The 20,342-nt window shown below is 46.8% G+C and overlaps 1 protein-coding gene across 1 annotated transcript in view; it reads right to left on the bottom strand.

The window, feature by feature from the left end:
* Nucleotides 1-8,731: 8,731 nt before the first annotated feature.
* Nucleotides 8,732-20,342, bottom strand: part of LOC147663178 (uncharacterized) — a 40,384-nt gene continuing 28,773 nt past the window's right edge. Inside the window, 2 exon segments of the mRNA XM_086950616.1 lie at nt 8,732-8,764; nt 9,351-9,375. Of these exon segments, the coding sequence (XP_086806742.1) occupies nt 8,732-8,764; nt 9,351-9,375 (58 nt within the window).

Below are 20,342 nucleotides of genomic sequence, written 5' to 3'. Positions count from 1 at the left end.
TGACATGTCTCTCTAAAACCTTGTCTAAAAAAGGGAGCAGAGAAATGGGTCGAAAATTAGATGGAATAGTTGGATCAGCGCCTACCTTTTTCAAAACAGGAACAATCTTTGCTGATTTAAAAAGATTAGGGACAATGCCCGTAGCCAAAGATTTGTTAAGGAGAGCAAGAGGGGGGTCGGGACAGATCGGAAAAATCTCACGAAGAATGTGGGAAGTACAGCTATCGGTGGGGAGCCAGATTTCGTAGACCCCACCAAACTGAGAAAATTCTCAGTTAAAATGGGTGGAAAACCAGTGAAAGAATGTGGGCTGGGAGGGGGTAAGAGAGGATCAAAAAAGGGTGAGGGAGAGGGAATATGGAGTTTAATCGTAGAGATTTTGGTGAAGAAGTACTCATGGAGGGAATCACAAAGATCTTGGGAAGGGAGAGGTTTAGCAGTGACTCGATCAAGTTTAGAGAGACTAGTCAAAACAGAGAAGATTTCCTTGGGCTGCTTAGAGGAGGATAAAATAATTGCAGAAAAATATTGGGTTTTAGCAATGAGAATATCATGTTTATATTCCCTCAAAGTTGTAGAATAAACAATTTTATCCAGAGGATCATAACTCCGTCGCCACTTACGTTCTGCCTGTCTGAGTTGAAGTTTCTTGGCTTGTAAGGAGGGGGAGAACCATCTCTGAGTATCGTGAGATCGTTTAAGCCGAATTGACTTCCAAGGGACTAGGTCGTCGCAAGATGAAGTAAGCCAAGAGTTAATGGCTAAGGCCTGATCGTGCAGGGAGGAGTCAGAATAGTCAACGTTAAACGGACTAGTGGTGGAAAGCATAGAGTAGAGTGAGCTGATGTTTACTGGTCCCCAATTTCTAACCTTGATGTTAGTGGGTAAGGGAGTCCTAGTCATGGGATTAAGTGACAAGGAAAAAGAAACCAAAAAGTGGTCAGACCACAAGCAAGGGAGAACCGAAAGTAAAGAAATATCTAAATTGGCTGACCAGATTTGGTCCAAAATATGACCGAACGTATGGGTTGGTGCATTGTTATTGTTATTGTTATTTTAGATTTATAGCGCGCCCAATCACCTGCAGGTCTCTAAGCGCTTGGAAATCGATGTTATTACAATAACTTGGCTCAACTCCTCAGAGAGACACAGCTACAGGACTACATTGCGATCAGGGCTCTTCCGAACAGCAGTGTTTTCAGTGATTTCCTGAACCGTAGGAGATTCACCTCCCTGCGTAGCCCCTCAGGCAGCTTGTTCCATAACTGGGGGGCCAGGACAGAGAAGGCTCTCCCTCCCTTAGTCACTAATTTGTAGCGGGGGAAGACCAATAACTGAGAGTCCGATGATCTAAGTATTCTCTTTGGGTTGTATACTTCCAGGCGAGCTTTGATGTAGGCCGGAGCATGGCCATAGATCGCCTTGTGAGCTATACAGAGGCTCTTAAACTCAACCCTCTCTTTAACAGGGAGCCAATGAAGGTTTTGGAGTAGAGGGGAGGCCTTTGTTCGTCTGGGCAATCCGAAGATCAGTCGTGCGGCGTCATTCATTACGACCTGGAGTCTGTTTGTCAGTATCTTTGGGAGGCCAAGGTACAGGGCATTCCCATAATCGATCCGTGAGATGACGGTTGCTGCTACAATTGAGCGGATCATAGAATGAGAGAGGAAGGGGGCTAGCTTTCTCAGTTGTCTGATGATGTTCGTGCAGGTTCCTACAACGGTGGAGATTTGGCTGCACATTGATAGATCACAATCTAGTTTAATCCCCAGGCTCTTTACGTTGTCACTAGGCTTTGGGGCTAATCCAAGCTCTGCAGGCCAGTACAGATCACTCCACGGTGAGGTGGTAGATGGAATTACCAGTACCTCGGTCTTATCCGTGTTGATCTTTAGTAGGTTTTCCGTCATCCACCCTACGGTATACCTCAAGATGTTTTGAGCTTGGATTTGTGCTGTCCCTGTGTTATCGATACTCAGCACAAGCTGAGTATCGTCAGCATAGTTGAAGACTCTACAGCCCATCTCGGCCAGGGATGCAATCAGAGGCTGCAGGTAAAGATTAAACAGAAGTGGGGACAGTGTGGAGCCCTGTGGTACTCCGCGCTCTAAGAACCCCACCTCAGATATCGACTCCCCTAGTTGTATCCTCTGAGTCCTTCCCGAAAGGAAGGATTGCAGCCACTTGAAGGCCAAGCCTTTGATCCCAAAGGCCTCCAGTCTTCCCAGGAGCAGGTCATGGCTGACGGTATCGAACGCCGCTGACAGGTCTAATAAAATCAGGGCGCTCGTTTTTTTGCTGTCAGCCATGCCTCTCAGTTCGTCTAACACCGAGAGCATTATGAAATGAAATGAAATGAAATGAATGAAGCTTATATAGCGCATGACTTACCCTGGGGCATCTCCGCGCTTGCTTAGGGAACCCGTCCTGGTATTCCCCTGTGAGACAACCCTGGCAGGGTATCCACAAGGTGAAAGCCAGGCATCCCACCGCGAGGGGCCGATGTGGAGATTAAGCAAGCTATTGCCCAGAGTCGCAGAGTGTGAACCCGTGAGTCGAGAAGGCACCGGAGCGAGAATTAACGAGTCCGTGGAATTTTTGAGCCCAAGACCCGCCGAGGCGGGTAATTGAACCCTGGTCCAGGGCCAAACTCAAGCTCCAGGTCTGCCGCCTCTAACCCCTGAGCCACACTCCTCCATTACTAGCTCAGTGCTATGGTGTGCTCGAAACCCCGCCTGTCGCTCATGCAGTAAGCCATGGGATTCGAGGTACAGGGACAGGGACTTCAGCACGTGTTGCTCTAGGACCTTTGCAAGGAAAGGCAACTGGGAAATCGGCCTGTAGTTCTTCAGGACAGCCGGGTCTGCGCCTGGTTTCTTCAGTAGAGGTCTAACTCGTGCCTCCTTGAGGTCACCGGGTAAATACCCTGTTTCTAGGGACCTATTAAGGAGAGAGATAATCCGAGCTTCCAATAGCGGCCGTGCCACACGGAAGACACTCGGGGGACATGGGTCCGCTGGGGAGCCAGATTTGGACCAATTGAGTTAGATTGAGCTGAGTGAGTAGCTCGGAGAATTCCTTAGAATGAGGGTCCTCCGAGGGGTCAGCAGGCCAATAATTGAAGTCACCTAAAACCACAATACGTGAATTATTTACAGCCAAATTGGCAAGGATCTCACCAACTAGAGAAGAAAAGGTGGGCATAGATTGGGGGGGGGCAATAGAACAACACACAAACCATTGGAGGGGAAACAGACATAGATTTCATGACCAGATAGTCAACTGTAGGGATAGTTGGGGAGGATATTGATGTGAATGACCCTCTCGAGTGGATGATGGCCGCTACACCACCCCCACTTTTACCCAGACCCGGTCAGAGCGCAGGATATAATAATTTTCGGGGAGGGCCGCTAAAATATTGGCTGAAGATGCAGGGGTAAGACAAGTTTCAGTGAGGAATAAACAATCTCGAGCTGATGTTTGGGTAGTGAGCGGGTATTCAGCAAACATGCTGAAAACACATCGTGAATATCCGGAGGAAGGGCTGCTAATACATTTCCACTATCGTTAGGGGCAGAGACATCCACCGTAGCAGAAACTGAAGAATGAAGATCCGAAGGACAGAGAAGGCCTAGGATGCTAAGCTTAGCATGTAGACGTTTGGAAATAGGCCAGCTTCCTTTGCACATCGGGAGTTCTGAGGGGGAACAGGTGAGGAAATGGGCAGCGTCACGGGCCCCAGGCCCCGGTCTGGCGCGGATGGGGGAGATGGGCTTGTCTTTGGCGTGCCACCGGCGCACCCGCTGCGCGACCAGAATGAAATGTGGGCTTTGTAGTCCACCAAAGTACCGCCTCAGGCCGAGCTCCACCCCCCTCGTCCAGGTGTAAGCTGGTCAGGTGACTCGTTTCGTCACAAGCCCGCCGCTCGGACAGGAAACCCGGCGTCGGATTAGGCTGTGACAATGAGGCACCGGCGGCGGGGAGGGAACTCTGCCCGGAGGAAACAAAGAGGTGAGCCAGCAGATAAAAGATACCGGGGCTGCTGAGTCCGATGGAAGGGAATGCTCAGACAAATGCCCGTCAAGTAAAAGTAAGCAAGTAGGGCGGCTGAGTAGAACTACAAAAACCCAGACTTATGCACCATGCAAAGCGAAAAAATAAAATAAAGAATAACATAAAATTAAAATGAATACTGCACGGCTGGGCCAGAGATCCAAATAGCGCCCAGTCTTAAGTGCAGAATGAACACTAAAATCTTACACAGTCATTACCCGTGGTCTGCGCACGTCCCTCCGACAGGACAACAGGATCACCCCAGTGTGACGGCCCACATTACTGAAACTGAATACCGCATCTCCTCGGTTGAAGACTACACCCAGAGACTGAAAGAACAGATGACCCAACTACAAACCGAAGCCAAGGAACTACATAAACGGGCTGAGAACAGATCTGGATGCAACAATCTGCACCCGGTGGTATTTCCAGAGGGCTAAGAAGAAGGCCCTGTGGAGTCCTTTGGTCAGCAATGGATCACCTCATGGATGCCCAAAGACGCTTTATCATCTTAGTTTGCAGTAGAACGGGCCCACCGCTCCCTGGCATCAAACCCCTCCGGGTGCCCTGCACTGGCCCATCATTGCCAGGATCCTCAATCTTACGATCCTCGATCTTACGACAGGCCCGCATTCAGAAAACCCTATCCTACCAAAACCATACTATTATGATATTCCCCGACTACAAAAGGGAGGTCCAGACCCAAAGACGTTTGTGCATGGAAGTAAAGCAAAAGTTGTGCACTCTTAACCTACAATATAGACGGCTCATCCCGGCTCGGCTACGCATTGTCTTTCAAGATAATACATATTTCTTGGACACCCTGGAATTGGCTGACCGAAGAAAGCCCTCTCAGACTCAGAGCCGTGAACCTGCCCTCAAATGCCCGAGTCACCCCACTACCACCCCTACTCGGAGAGGGAGGTGTATGTTATGTTACATTAAATGGCTTCTTGCAGGTCTACCCAGTATCTGTCCATTCTTATTCTATTTTCTTTCATGCAGAGCCTTTTTCGTCTTTCCTACAGGGTTTGAAATTTTGGCCTTCCTAGCCGGAGAGAAATTTGTAAATTGCAGCCTGGTTAGCTTATTTACTTTCCTAGTAAATAAGGTTAATTATCGAGTCTTTCTTTTTTAAGGGACTATTTTTAATGGGAAGAGACTTCCTCCGCATTGTACTCGATATCAAGATTTTAGTACTTTCAAACTAGGAGATTGGATTGGTTCTCTCGTTGGTTTGCTCAAACGACAGGAACTCAATTATCCTATTCATTTCTTTGTTAATTTGGTTCAAATTCTCGCTGTTCAAAAATATTCGGGCTGGCTTTAACTAATACCTCTCCTTTACCATGTGATCGAGACCATGAAGAAACTGGCTGAAGACGGAGGTCTATTTCCAGGCAAAGTATAGCATGGTCACTGTTTTGGACAAATTGTGTTGATAAACTGCAAAATGTATTGAATAAGTCGTAACTGCTAATAATATAGTCCAGTCTAGATAGCCCTGATGGACCCTTCCGCATATATGAACCTGGCACATCTCCTCTCGTTCTCCCGTTTAAAATTATCCTGTTGATTTCATTGATTCATTCCAATAGGATTTCCCTCTTCTTTTAGTTTTGATATGATCTGGGAAAACTGCCGCTGGGATGAAGCAGGACGGAATTCCGAAATGCATGCAGTAAAGAATTAGAAATGTTTGCATTAAAATCACCGTTAGGAGAATCTGTGCATTCTCATTTGAACCTAGGGTGATATTTATTTGGTTGAATATGTTTAAGAGTATTATATCATGTTCAAACCCTAGAGGAAGAAAAATGTTAAACAGAAATATTGACTTAGTACGAGCATTTTTATCTAAGTGCTTTAGGTTAAGACATTGCACATTAGGGCTTGTTAGGTGAATTATTTCAAGGTCCCGGCTTAATTCTTCCGATAACAGCATTAATTCTTCCGATAACAGCATAGCCAGGCCTCCCTTTGCATGTCCTCGTCTGGTCCTTGTGGCTGGAGTTTTGAAGACAAAGTAATTTTTGGGGTCAAAATTATCGACTAACCAAGTTTCCTGTAGGCATTCTATTGAAGGTTGGATACCTAGGAACTGAGATATTTTATCAAGGTTTAAACCTGCTATGTTCCACGAGACGATAGTGGAGCTGTTGCTATAAAGGAAGCTTGGCAGCCTTTTCATGTTTGTTTCCATTTAAGTTGTTTGGTAACCACGACCAGACATTGTCATTTTGACTGTTACTTGTGTGGTTTTCATCATCTTGGTTCCATATCCTTCTACCTCTAACCTCAATGATTTTTATTAGTTTATCCGGCTGTCCCGGGTTACACTGAACAGCATATGCATTCCTAAAACCACTGCTTCCATTTCATACAGCCAAGAAACAAAATATTGATGCATTGTGGTCTGCCTGCATTGAAACGTTTGATGATTTCATTGATGCACCGGAAGAAGTAGATAACAAAAGGATTATCAAATACTTCAAGAACCTTGCAGGTGAAGGAAAGAAGCAACTGATAAAGAAAATACTACAAGCTAAAGAGGCTTCTTACCATCAAATCAAAGAGGGGCTCAATATAAAATTCAATCCAATGCCACATTTTTTATTATGAGCAATATATTCCCAGGCAAGAAAAACAGAACATTGGTGAAACATTTGGCGAATTAGTAGAAACTTAATATTCAATCCCATTCAAATACTTTATTGCGGTCATTAGACCATAAAAACGCAAGTGCATAATCCTGTGTTCTTATGGCGTTGAGACAAAATTCCTCCAATGGCCCAATTTGAAGCATCCGCTTCAACAAAAAATGGTTCCTGAGGATCTGGATGTCGCAGAATCGGTGCAGTGATAAAGGATTCCTTCAAATACTGAAAAGCTTCCTCAGTTTCTGGACCCCAAACAAAACTGTCATTCTTTCTGAGCAAACGTGTAATGGGGCTCACTTTTTCGGAAACATTTTGAATGAAGCGTCTGTAGAAGTTAGCAAAACCTAAGAAGCTTTGAACTTCTTTGACAGTTTTAGGAGCAGGCCAATCCTTAATTGCCTTTAACTTGGTATCATCCATTGACGCTCCTTGTGGAGAAAGAATAAAGCCCAAAAATTCGACCTTAGAAGAGTGAAAAACACATTTCTCCAATTTGACATACAATTGATTTTCCAACAGACATTCCAGAATGGCTCGTACATCAAGAATGTGTTCTTCTAAATTCTTGGAGAAAATGAGGATGTTGTCAATGTAAACGACTGCAAAGCGATCTAGGAACTCTCGTAAAATGTTGTTGACAAAATGTTGAAATGCCGCGGGGGCGTTGCACAAGCCAAATGGCATGACCTGATATTCGAATAATCCATATCTGGTACGACACGCTGTTTTCCACTCATCTCCCTCAGCCATCCGCACCAGATGGTAAGCCCCTCTCAGATCCAATTTGGTATAGATGTGGGCATCCTTTACTTGATCCAGGAGTTCAGAAATGAGTGGTAAAGGATACCGATTTTTCTTCGTGACTAAATTCAAAGCTCTATAATCGATGCAAGTCCTCAAGCTTTTATCCTTCTTGGGAATGAAGAAAAGAGGAGAGGAGACTGGTGACTGAGATGGTCTTATAAAACCACTGGCCAAATTCTGATTGAGATATTCTTTCAAGTGCTGATTCTCAGATTCCAATAGGGCATAAATCCGACTACAAGGCAGGGACGCTCCTGGCTCCAACTCAATCCGACAGTCATATTCCCGATGAGGAGGGAGTTTCAGCGCTTCTCTGTCATCGAACACCGATTGTAAATTGCGGTATTCTACTGGAATCTCCAGAATTTCAACCGTACAAATCATCTGAGGTTGATTCACCAAACAAAAGGACTGAGATGGTTCACTTTCTTTGAGATGTGACTGGAAACAATGTTCCCGACAAAATTCTGAATTTAACTCTACTGTTCGCTTTGCCCAATCTATCGTCGGGTTAACTTCCATGAGCCAGGGCAACCCGAAGATCAACTGGAATTGCGGAGCATCAATTAAATTAAAACTGCGATGTTCCCCAGGCCCCCAAACTGTAATCATTTCAGGTTTTGATTTCTTAACAAACCGGATACCTAAACTCCTTGCAAACTGAATGACAGCATGAACGCCACTTTAGATTGGTCTTTCTTAAAAATGATTGGCTTGCGCTTTATGTGGATCTCCTAAAAATCTCTCTGGAGGGGCTAAGGGTATAGTGGGAGACATGGCATGCACTACTTGAGTTGTAAGCTCAGTGGACGAAGGCGAAGGGCTAAAGGATTGGGACTTCTGACCCCCAAAATTAGGACTGGGACTAATAGTGAGTTCATTGAGGCGCCGACGTAGATAACTAGTTTCCTGATTAGATTTCTTAACCTCCTCTCTAGTCTCACTCAACTGTTTCTGCAACCCTTCTAATATGGTGCCCAGAGTTTTAACATCGAAACCATCGGCCATGACGCCCAGACGGAAGGCAACTGCGGGCACTTCAATCTGTCAAGAAACAGTACCTGGAATTCCAGATTCCGTGGGAGCGTCTGACCGAGGTGGACTGAAGTAAATTTCCCAACTCCCCTACACCGCTAACCCAGAGAACTCTAGGCTCAGAGATGAGGGGGAAAAGGGAAGTGGAAGATAAAAGAGAGACTGCCACACTGGTGTCTTCACCTCAACACTTCGAAGATGAGTTGCTTCACCTGAAACAATAAGCAGAGGATTATTACAGTTCTAGGAACAACCTTGGAGTATTGCTTAATTTTCTAGTTACCCTTTTACCTGGTTGTGTGTGAACATTAGCCTCTCTCTATCTAGAAAGACCTTATTGGAAATAGGAAGATCAAAGTTTGAATTCGAAGAACTATATTGACTTAAATCAATTGATGCTTTAACTGGGACGGAGAACTCCACGGGTGGTAAGCAAAAATATATATATATTTGTATCTACTTGAAGCTAGTCTGACTGACGAGCTTGGTTTTGGATAAGACAGAAACTGTAATCAGATTTTCAGAGTTCACTGGAGACTGAGTTCTGGATTCGGGCATTTAGCATGTCTCACAGAAAGGAGGTTTCATGGCTGAACAGTGCCATACATAGAAGATTAAGTTCAGCTTCAAGTCACTACACACAGGTACTCAAAGACTGGGTTCAGAAAATAAGGGTTGAAAAGTTCTCTCCAAATGTCAAAGATTGTCGAGTGTTCGAATATTCCAGTACCCAAGAATTACTGCAGGGGTCGTGGTTGCACAACAGTCTGACAAGAAATACAAATTGGAAACTCTTACCAGCTCCACAACGAAGGACAGAAGCCTAAGTAAGAGATTCAAAAGACACCTGACAATTCAGCCTTTGTCACTGGAAGCTCAGCTGCTGAAGGGTGAGGACCGGAGCCGCTGTCACGGGAAGCTCAGCTGCTGAAGGAACAAATACCGGAATCCGACTGGAGAATTCAATAGGCTCCAAACTATCTGTCAGGGAATTCCGACGAAGCCTCGCGGAATTAAGCTGCTGACAGATATCGGGAAACAAGACTAGAAGTCTGAAATATACCGCATGACGGTCTTGACTGGAACACAGAGAAAAAACATCCGTCTCCTGAAAGTACACAGTTGAAGTGCGCAGCTGATAATTCGCTCGCGCACGAAATGGCATCCTGAGTACGAAGATGTCAGAAAGCTAGAACGCTACCTGACCAGCGCTCAACTGGCTCCAAGAGAAATGGCATCCTGAGTACAAAGATGTCAGAAAGCTAGAACGCTACCTGACCAACGCTCAACTGGCTCCAAGAGAAATGGCATCCTGAGTACGAAGATGTCAGAAAGCTAGAACGCTACCTGACCAGCGCTCAACTGGATCCAAGAGAAATGGCATCCTGAGTACGAAGATGTCAGAAAGCTAGAACGCTACCTGACCAGCGCTCAACTGGCTCCAAGAGAAATGGCATCCTGAGTACGAAGATGTCAGAAAGCTAGAACGCTACCTGACCAGCGCTCAACTGGCTCCAAGAGAAATGGCATCCTGAGTATGATGATGTCAGAAAGCTAGAACGCTACCTGACCAGCGCTCAACTGGCTCCAAGAGAAATGGCATCCTGAGTACGAAGATGTCAGAAAGCTAGAACGCTACCTGACCAGCGCTCAACTGGATCCAAGAGAAATGGCATCCTGAGTACGAAGATGTCAGAAAGCTAGAACGCTACCTGACCAGCGCTCAACTGGCTCCAAGAGAAATGGCATCCTGAGTACGAAGATGTCAGAAAGCTAGAACGCTACCTGACCAGCGCTCAACTGGCTCCAAGAGAAATGGCATCCTGAGTACGAAGATGTCAGAAAGCTAGAACGCTACCTGACCAGCGCTCAACTGGATCCAAGAGAAATGGCATCCTGAGTACGAAGATGTCAGAAAGCTAGAACGCTACCTGACCAGCGCTCAACTGGCTCCAAGAGAAATGGCATCCTGAGTACGAAGATGTCAGAAAGCTAGAACGCTACCTGACCAGCGCTCAACTGGATCCAAGAGAAATGGCATCCTGAGTATGATGATGTCAGAAAGCTAGAACGCTACCTGACCAGCGCTCAACTGGCTCCAAGAGAAATGGCATCCTGAGTACGAAGATGTCAGAAAGCTAGAACGCTACCTGACCAGCGCTCAACTGGCTCCAAGAGAAATGGCATCCTGAGTACGAAGATGTCAGAAAGCTAGAACGCTACCTGACCAGCGCTCAACTGGATCCAAGAGAAATGGCATCCTGAGTACGAAGATGTCAGAAAGCTAGAACGCTACCTGACCAGCGCTCAACTGGCTCCAAGAGAAATGGCATCCTGAGTACGAAGATGTCAGAAAGCTAGAACGCTACCTGACCAGCGCTCAACTGGCTCCAAGAGAAATGGCATCCTGAGTACGAAGATGTCAGAAAGCTAGAACGTTATCTGACCAGCGCTCAACTGGCTCCAAGAGAAATGGCATCCTGAGTACGAAGATGTCAGAAAGCTAGAACGTTATCTGACCAGCACTCAACTGGCTCCAAGAGAAATGGCATCCTGAGTATGATGATGTCAGAAAACTAGAACGCTACCTGACCAGCGCTCAACTGGCTCCAAGAGAAATGGCATCCTGAGTAGGAAGATGTCAGAAAGCTAGAACGTTATCTGACCAGCGCTAAACTGGCTCCAAGAGAAATGGCATCCTGAGTAGGAAGATGTCAGAAAGCTAGAACGTTATCTGACCAGCGCTCAACTGGCTCCAAGAGAAATGGCATCCTGAGTACGAAGATGTCAGAAAGCTAGAACGCTACCTGACCAGCGCTCAACTGGCTCCAAGAGAAATGGCATCCTGAGTACGAAGATGTCAGAAAGCTAGAACGTTATCTGACCAGCGCTCAACTGGCTCCAAGAGAAATGGCATCCTGAGTATGATGATGTCAGAAAGCTAGAACGTTATCTGACCAGCGCTCAACTGGCTCCAAGAGAAATGGCATCCTGAGTATGATGATGTCAGAAAGCTAGAACGCTACCTGACCAGCGCTCAACTGGCTCCAAGAGAAATGGCATCCTGAGTACGAAGATGTCAGAAAGCTAGAACGTTATCTGACCAGCACTCAACTGGCTCCAAGAGAAATGGCATCCTGAGTATGATGATGTCAGAAAGCTAGAACGCTACCTGACCAGCGCTCAACTGGCTCCAAGAGAAATGGCATCCTGAGTACGAAGATGTCAGAAAGCTAGAACGTTATCTGACCAGCGCTCAACTGGCTCCAAGAGAAATGGCATCCTGAGTACAAAGATGTCAGAAAGCTAGAACGCTATCTGACCAGCGCTCAACTGGCTCCAAGAGAAATGGCATCCTGAGTACGAAGATGTCAGAAAGCTAGAACGCTACCTGACCAGCGCTCAACTGGCTCCAAGAGAAATGGCATCCTGAGTACGAAGATGTCAGAAAGCTAGAACGCTACCTGACCAGCGCTCAACTGGCTCCAAGAGAAATGGCATCCTGAGTACGAAGATGTCAGAAAGCTAGAACGCTACCTGACCAGCGCTCAACTGGCTCCAAGAGAAATGGCATCCTGAGTACGAAGATGTCAGAAAGCTAGAACGCTACCTGACCAGCGCTCAACTGGCTCCAAGAGAAATGGCATCCTGAGTACGAAGATGTCAGAAAGCTAGAACGCTACCTGACCAGCGCTCAACTGGCTCCAAGAGAAATGGCATCCTGAGTACGAAGATGTCAGAAAGCTAGAACGCTACCTGACCAGCACTCAACTGGCTCCAAGAGAAATGGCATCCTGAGTATGATGATGTCAGAAAGCTAGAACGCTACCTGACCAGCGCTCAACTGGCTCCAAGAGAAATGGCATCCTGAGTACGAAGATGTCAGAAAGCTAGAACGCTACCTGACCAGCGCTCAACTGGATCCAAGAGAAATGGCATCCTGAGTATGATGATGTCAGAAAGCTAGAACGCTACCTGACCAGCGCTCAACTGGCTCCAAGAGAAATGGCATCCTGAGTACGAAGATGTCAGAAAGCTAGAACGCTACCTGACCTGCGCTCAACTGGCTCCAAGAGAAATGGCATCCTGAGTACGAAGATGTCAGAAAGCTAGAACGCTACCTGACCAGCACTCAACTGGCTCCAAGAGAAATGGCATCCTGAGTACGAAGATGTCAGAAAGCTAGAACGCTACCTGACCAGCGCTCAACTGGCTCCAAGAGAAATGGCATCCTGAGTACGAAGATGTCAGAAAGCTAGAACGCTACCTGACCAGCGCTCAACTGGCTCCAAGAGAAATGGCATCCTGAGTACGATGATGTCAGAAAGCTAGAACGCTACCTGACCAGCGCTCAACTGGCTCCAAGAGAAATGGCATCCTGAGTACGAAGATGTCAGAAAGCTAGAATGCTACCTGACCAGCGCTCAACTGGATCCAAGAGAAATGGCATCCTGAGTACGAAGATGTCAGAAAGCTAGAACGCTACCTGACCAGCGCTCAACTGGCTCCAAGAGAAATGGCATCCTGAGTACGAAGATGTCAGAAAGCTAGAACGCTACCTGACCAGCGCTCAACTGGATCCAAGAGAAATGGCATCCTGAGTACGAAGATGTCAGAAAGCTAGAACGCTACCTGACCAGCGCTCAACTGGATCCAAGAGAAATGGCATCCTGAGTACGAAGATGTCAGAAAGCTAGAACGCTACCTGACCAGCGCTCAACTGGATCCAAGAGAAATGGCATCCTGAGTACGAAGATGTCAGAAAGCTAGAACGCTACCTGACCAACGCTCAACTGGATCCAAGAGAAATGGCATCCTGAGTACGAAGATGTCAGAAAGCTAGAACGCTACCTGACCAGCGCTCAACTGGCTCCAAGAGAAATGGCATCCTGAGTACGAAGATGTCAGAAAGCTAGAACGCTACCTGACCAGCGCTCAACTGGCTCCAAGAGAAATGGCATCCTGAGTACGAAGATGTCAGAAAGCTAGAACGCTACCTGACCAGCACTCAACTGGCTCCAAGAGAAATGGCATCCTGAGTATGATGATGTCAGAAAGCTAGAACGCTACCTGACCAGCGCTCAACTGGCTCCAAGAGAAATGGCATCCTGAGTACGAAGATGTCAGAAAGCTAGAACGCTACCTGACCAGCGCTCAACTGGATCCAAGAGAAATGGCATCCTGAGTACGAAGATGTCAGAAAGCTAGAACGCTACCTGACCAGCGCTCAACTGGCTCCAAGAGAAAATGGCATCCTGAGTACGAAGATGTCAGAAAGCTAGAACGCTACCTGACCAGCGCTCAACTGGATCCAAGAGAAATGGCATCCTGAGTACGAAGATGTCAGAAGCTAGAACGCTACCTGACCAGCGCTCAACTGGCTCCAAGAGAAATGGCATCCTGAGTACGAAAGATGTCAGAAAGCTAGAACGCTACTGACCAGCGCTCAACTGGCTCCAAGAGAAATGGCATCCTGAGTACGAAGATGTCAGAAAGCTAGAACGCTACCTGACCAGCGCTCAACTGGCTCCAAGAGAAATGGCATCCTGAGTACGAAGATGTCAGAAAGCTAGAACGCTACCTGACCAGCGCTCAACTGGCTCCAAGAGAAATGGCATCCTGAGTACGAAGATGTCAGAAAGCTAGAACGCTACCTGACCAGCGCTCAACTGGCTCCAAGAGAAATGGCATCCTGAGTACGATGATGTCAGAAAGCTAGAACGCTACCTGACCAGCGCTCAACTGGCTCCAAGAGAAATGGCATCCTGAGTACGAAGATGTCAGAAAGCTAGAACGCTACCTGACCAGCGCTCAACTGGATCCAAGAGAAATGGCATCCTGAGTACGAAGATGTCAGAAAGCTAGAACGCTACCTGACCAGCGCTCAACTGGCTCCAAGAGAAATGGCATCCTGAGTACGAAGATGTCAGAAAGCTAGAACGCTACCTGACCAGCGCTCAACTGGATCCAAGAGAAATGGCATCCTGAGTACGAAGATGTCAGAAAGCTAGAACGCTACCTGACCAGCGCTCAACTGGCTCCAAGAGAAATGGCATCCTGAGTACAAAGATGTCAGAAAGCTAGAACGCTACCTGACCAGCGCTCAACTGGCTCCAAGAGAAATGGCATCCTGAGTACGAAGATGTCAGAAAGCTAGAACGCTACCTGACCAGCGCTCAACTGGCTCCAAGAGAAATGGCATCCTGAGTACGAAGATGTCAGAAAGCTAGAACGCTACCTGACCAGCGCTCAACTGGATCCAAGAGAAATGGCATCCTGAGTACGAAGATGTCAGAAAGCTAGAACGCTACCTGACCAGCGCTCAACTGGCTCCAAGAGAAATGGCATCCTGAGTACGAAGATGTCAGAAAGCTAGAACGCTACCTGACCAGCGCTCAACTGGATCCAAGAGAAATGGCATCCTGAGTACGAAGATGTCAGAAAGCTAGAACGCTACCTGACCAGCGCTCAACTGGCTCCAAGAGAAATGGCATCCTGAGTACGAAGATGTCAGAAAGCTAGAACGCTACCTGACCAGCGCTCAACTGGATCCAAGAGAAATGGCATCCTGAGTACGAAGATGTCAGAAAGCTAGAACGCTACCTGACCAGCGCTCAACTGGATCCAAGAGAAATGGCATCCTGAGTACGAAGATGTCAGAAAGCTAGAACGCTACCTGACCAGCGCTCAACTGGCTCCAAGAGAAATGGCATCCTGAGTACGAAGATGTCAGAAAGCTAGAACGCTACCTGACCAGCGCTCAACTGGCTCCAAGAGAAATGGCATCCTGAGTACGAAGATGTCAGAAAGCTAGAACGCTACCTGACCAGCGCTCAACTGGATCCAAGAGAAATGGCATCCTGAGTACGAAGATGTCAGAAAGCTAGAACGCTACCTGACCAGCGCTCAACTGGCTCCAAGAGAAATGGCATCCTGAGTACGAAGATGTCAGAAAGCTAGAACGCTACCTGACCAGCGCTCAACTGGATCCAAGAGAAATGGCATCCTGAGTACGAAGATGTCAGAAAGCTAGAACGCTACCTGACCAGCGCTCAACTGGCTCCAAGAGAAATGGCATCCTGAGTACGAAGATGTCAGAAAGCTAGAACGCTACCTGACCAGCGCTCAACTGGCTCCAAGAGAAATGGCATCCTGAGTACGAAGATGTCAGAAAGCTAGAACGCTACCTGACCAGCGCTCAACTGGATCCAAGAGAAATGGCATCCTGAGTACGAAGATGTCAGAAAGCTAGAACGCTACCTGACCAGCGCTCAACTGGCTCCAAGAGAAATGGCATCCTGAGTACGAAGATGTCAGAAAGCTAGAACGCTACCTGACCAGCGCTCAACTGGATCCAAGAGAAATGGCATCCTGAGTACGAAGATGTCAGAAAGCTAGAACGCTACCTGACCAGCGCTCAACTGGCTCCAAGAGAAATGGCATCCTGAGTACGAAGATGTCAGAAAGCTAGAACGCTACCTGACCAGCGCTCAACTGGATCCAAGAGAAATGGCATCCTGAGTACGAAGATGTCAGAAAGCTAGAACGCTACCTGACCAGCGCTCAACTAGATCCAAGAGAAATGGCATCCTGAGTACGAAGATGTCAGAAAGCTAGAACGCTACCTGACCAGCGCTCAACTGGCTCCAAGAGAAATGGCATCCTGAGTACGAAGATGTCAGAAAGCTAGAACGCTACCTGACCAGCGCTCAACTGGATCCAAGAGAAATGGCATCCTGAGTACGAAGATGTCAGAAAGCTAGAACGCTACCTGACCAGCGCTCAACTGGCTCCAAGAGAAATGGCATCCTGAGTACAAAGATGTCAGAAAGCTAGAACGCTACCTGACCAGCGCTCAACTGGCTCCAAGAGAAATGGCATCCTGAGTACGAAGATGTCAGAAAGCTAGAACGCTACCTGACCAGCGCTCAACTGGCTCCAAGAGAAATGGCATCCTGAGTACGAAGATGTCAGAAAGCTAGAACGCTACCTGACCAGCGCTCAACTGGCTCCAAGAGAAATGGCATCCTGAGTACGAAGATGTCAGAAAGCTAGAACGCTACCTGACCAGCACTCAACTGGCTCCAAGAGAAATGGCATCCTGAGTACGATGATGTCAGAAAGCTAGAACGCTACCTGACCAGCGCTCAACTGGCTCCAAGAGAAATGGCATCCTGAGTACGAAGATGTCAGAAAGCTAGAACGCTACCTGACCAGCGCTCAACTGGATCCAAGAGAAATGGCATCCTGAGTACGAAGATTTCAGAAAGCTAGAACGCTACCTGACCAGCGCTCAACTGGCTCCAAGAGAAATGGCATCCTGAGTACGAAGATGTCAGAAAGCTAGAACGCTACCTGACCAGCGCTCAACTGGATCCAAGAGAAATGGCATCCTGAGTACGAAGATGTCAGAAAGCTAGAACGCTACCTGACCAGCGCTCAACTGGCTCCAAGAGAAATGGCATCCTGAGTACGAAGATGTCAGAAAGCTAGAACGCTACCTGACCAGCGCTCAACTGGATCCAAGAGAAATGGCATCCTGAGTACGAAGATGTCAGAAAGCTAGAACGCTACCTGACCAGCGCTCAACTGGCTCCAAGAGAAATGGCATCCTGAGTACGAAGATGTCAGAAAGCTAGAACGCTACCTGACCAGCGCTCAACTGGCTCCAAGAGAAATGGCATCCTGAGTACGAAGATGTCAGAAAGCTAGAACGCTACCTGACCAGCGCTCAACTGGCTCCAAGAGAAATGGCATCCTGAGTACGAAGATGTCAGAAAGCTAGAACGCTACCTGACCAGCACTCAACTGGCTCCAAGAGAAATGGCATCCTGAGTATGATGATGTCAGAAAGCTAGAACGCTACCTGACCAGCGCTCAACTGGCTCCAAGAGAAATGGCATCCTGAGTACGAAAATGTCAGAAAGCTAGAACGCTACCTGACCAGCGCTCAACTGGATCCAAGAGAAATGGCATCCTGAGTACGAAGATGTCAGAAAGCTAGAACGCTACCTGACCAGCGCTCAACTGGCTCCAAGAGAAATGGCATCCTGAGTACGAAGATGTCAGAAAGCTAGAACGCTACCTGACCAGCGCTCAACTGGATCCAAGAGAAATGGCATCCTGAGTACGAAGATATCAGAAAGCTAGAACGCTACCTGACCAGCGCTCAACTGGCTCCAAGAGAAATGGCATCCTGAGTACAAAGATGTCAGAAAGCTAGAACGCTACCTGACCAGCGCTCAACTGGCTCCAAGAGAAATGGCATCCTGAGTACGAAGATGTCAGAAAGCTAGAACGCTACCTGACCAGCGCTCAACTGGCTCCAAGAGAAATGGCATCCTGAGTACGAAGATGTCAGAAAGCTAGAACGCTACCTGACCAGCGCTCAACTGGCTCCAAGAGAAATGGCATCCTGAGTACGAAGATGTCAGAAAGCTAGAACGCTACCTGACCAGCACTCAACTGGCTCCAAGAGAAATGGCATCCTGAGTATGATGATGTCAGAAAGCTAGAACGCTACCTGACCAGCGCTCAACTGGCTCCAAGAGAAATGGCACCCTGAGTACGAAGATGTCAGAAAGCTAGAACGCTACCTGACCAGCGCTCAACTGGATCCAAGAGAAATGGCATCCTGAGTACGAAGATGTCAGAAAGCTAGAACGCTACCTGACCAGCGCTCAACTGGCTCCAAGAGAAATGGCATCCTGAGTACGAAGATGTCAGAAAGCTAGAACGCTACCTGACCAGCGCTCAACTGGATCCAAGAGAAATGGCATCCTGAGTACGAAGATGTCAGAAAGCTAGAACGCTACCTGACCAGCGCTCAACTGGCTCCAAGAGAAATGGCATCCTGAGTACAAAGATGTCAGAAAGCTAGAACGCTACCTGACCAGCGCTCAACTGGCTCCAAGACAAATGGCATCCTGAGTACGAAGATGTCAGAAAGCTAGAACGTTATCTGACCAGCGCTCAACTGGCTCCAAGAGAAATGGCAAGCCGTTTTCCGCAACCACCTGGCTACCCTCAGACTCCAACTAACACTAGGACAAGATCCCCTAGGCACCTTATTCCGTCTGTAAGTAGGGACAGGAATCAGAAACTTAGCTGGAATTTGGCCATTTCTGACAGTTATCTTAATTGTTGACTACTTCTCCAAATGGATGTATCATGGTTTTGTTGAAGCCCCCGATACAGAGTCAACAATTTTGTTTTTAAGTAAGGTTTTCCCCTTAGAAGGTTCACCTAAAGTCATTGTTACGAATAACGGTACCCATTTGTGTCGGAAAAAATGTGCACATTTTTAAGAGAATTAGACATTAAGCAACTTAAAGTTGCTCTATATTCCCCATCATCAAATGGTTTAGTGGAAAGAGGTAATAAAGTGATCAAAGAAGGGATACAACAGCTTTAGCTTCCAACTTTAATGTGGAAGAGTTTATTAAACAGAAAGTTTAAAACTATAACATTGCTCCACACTGTCCTACAGGAATTTAACCTTTTACCTTGCTGAGAGGTAGGGAGGCAATTACTGTTTTGTTCCCAACATGGTTGCGTGATATTTCTGGTGAAAGTAAGATCAATTTGAAGGACGTATTTGAAAGAGTGAATGCAAAACAGGGTCAAACGAAAATGAACTTTAACAAAAAATTCAGTTCTCCTGGTGTGGATGTCCTGGTGGGCGACTGGGTTTTGATTAAAAAAACAACCAAAGTAAAGAAAGAGCATTCAAAGTTTTTAGATCCAGTCCAAGTACTTAAGGTCAGTAAGGGGGCTGCATTTATCGATAAGAAAGGCTGGTGGAACAAGAGACAACTTGTTAAGGTGTCACCACAACAGGTGGAAATCATGCGTAATAGACGGGGAGAATCGAAGAAGATCTTGATTGGAGTCATTGGTTAGATTCTGCAAAGAAGAATGTGGAACCACCCTTGTCTCCACCTTCTTTCTTTACATGTTCTATTTCAGGTGAACATGTCTTTTCAGATGGTAATACAAATTCCCAAAATGTATACACAAGTTCTTCTAGAAATTTGATGGTTTTGTTAGATATTAACGATTATGTATATTTATTCTTGCATGTGTGCTGTAATTTCTAATTTTTCTTTTTGTGTAAGGGGGAAGGTGGTGTTGTGGTAAGTGGTTTGTGGGCATCGTGTGAGTAGCGTGTGATGTAATGTAATGTAAAAGACATTTCTATCTCGCAACTTTCACTCCAAGGAGTATCTTGGCGCTCACCCAACCCAGATGGAAGAGTTGGAGGGAAAAAGGATGTCCCACATTTTACACCACAAATTACACCAGAGTCCTACATGTAGCATCGGGCAAAGAAAAGATCCAAGTTTTTAATGCCTTCCTGAAAGAAGTTTCTTGGGAAAATGAACGTAAAAAGGGGGGAAGCTTATTCCAGGCCTTGGTGCCCAATAAAAAGAGGGATTTACCACCTTTTGTGGCCAGCTTGAATCGGGGGGGGGGTGTAAGTAGATTCTGACTGGCAAACCTCAGACAGCGCGTCAGGTGGTATCTTTTGAACCCATTGCATATGTATTTTGGGCCTCGCTGGTGAAATGCCCTAAAGGTAATTAAAAGAATTTTAAACAAAATTCTTTTACCTATTGGCAGCCAATGAAGAATGTTGAGTGCTGCTGAGGCTGACGACCTACGAGGCCAACGCAGTACGAGGCGGGCCGCCGCATGTTGGACCATTTGTAACCTGTGGAGAACGGTTTTATTGGCTCCAGCATATAATCCTTTACAATAATCCAGCCTAGAGTTGATTAAGGCCACTGC

The sequence above is a fragment of the Lissotriton vulgaris genome, unplaced genomic scaffold (assembly GCF_964263255.1).
Source record: "Lissotriton vulgaris unplaced genomic scaffold, aLisVul1.2 SCAFFOLD_3534, whole genome shotgun sequence".
Lineage (NCBI taxonomy): Eukaryota > Metazoa > Chordata > Amphibia > Caudata > Salamandridae > Lissotriton > Lissotriton vulgaris.
The sequence above is the reverse complement of the archived record's forward strand: the minus strand, read 5'-3'. Positions and strand labels throughout refer to the sequence as shown.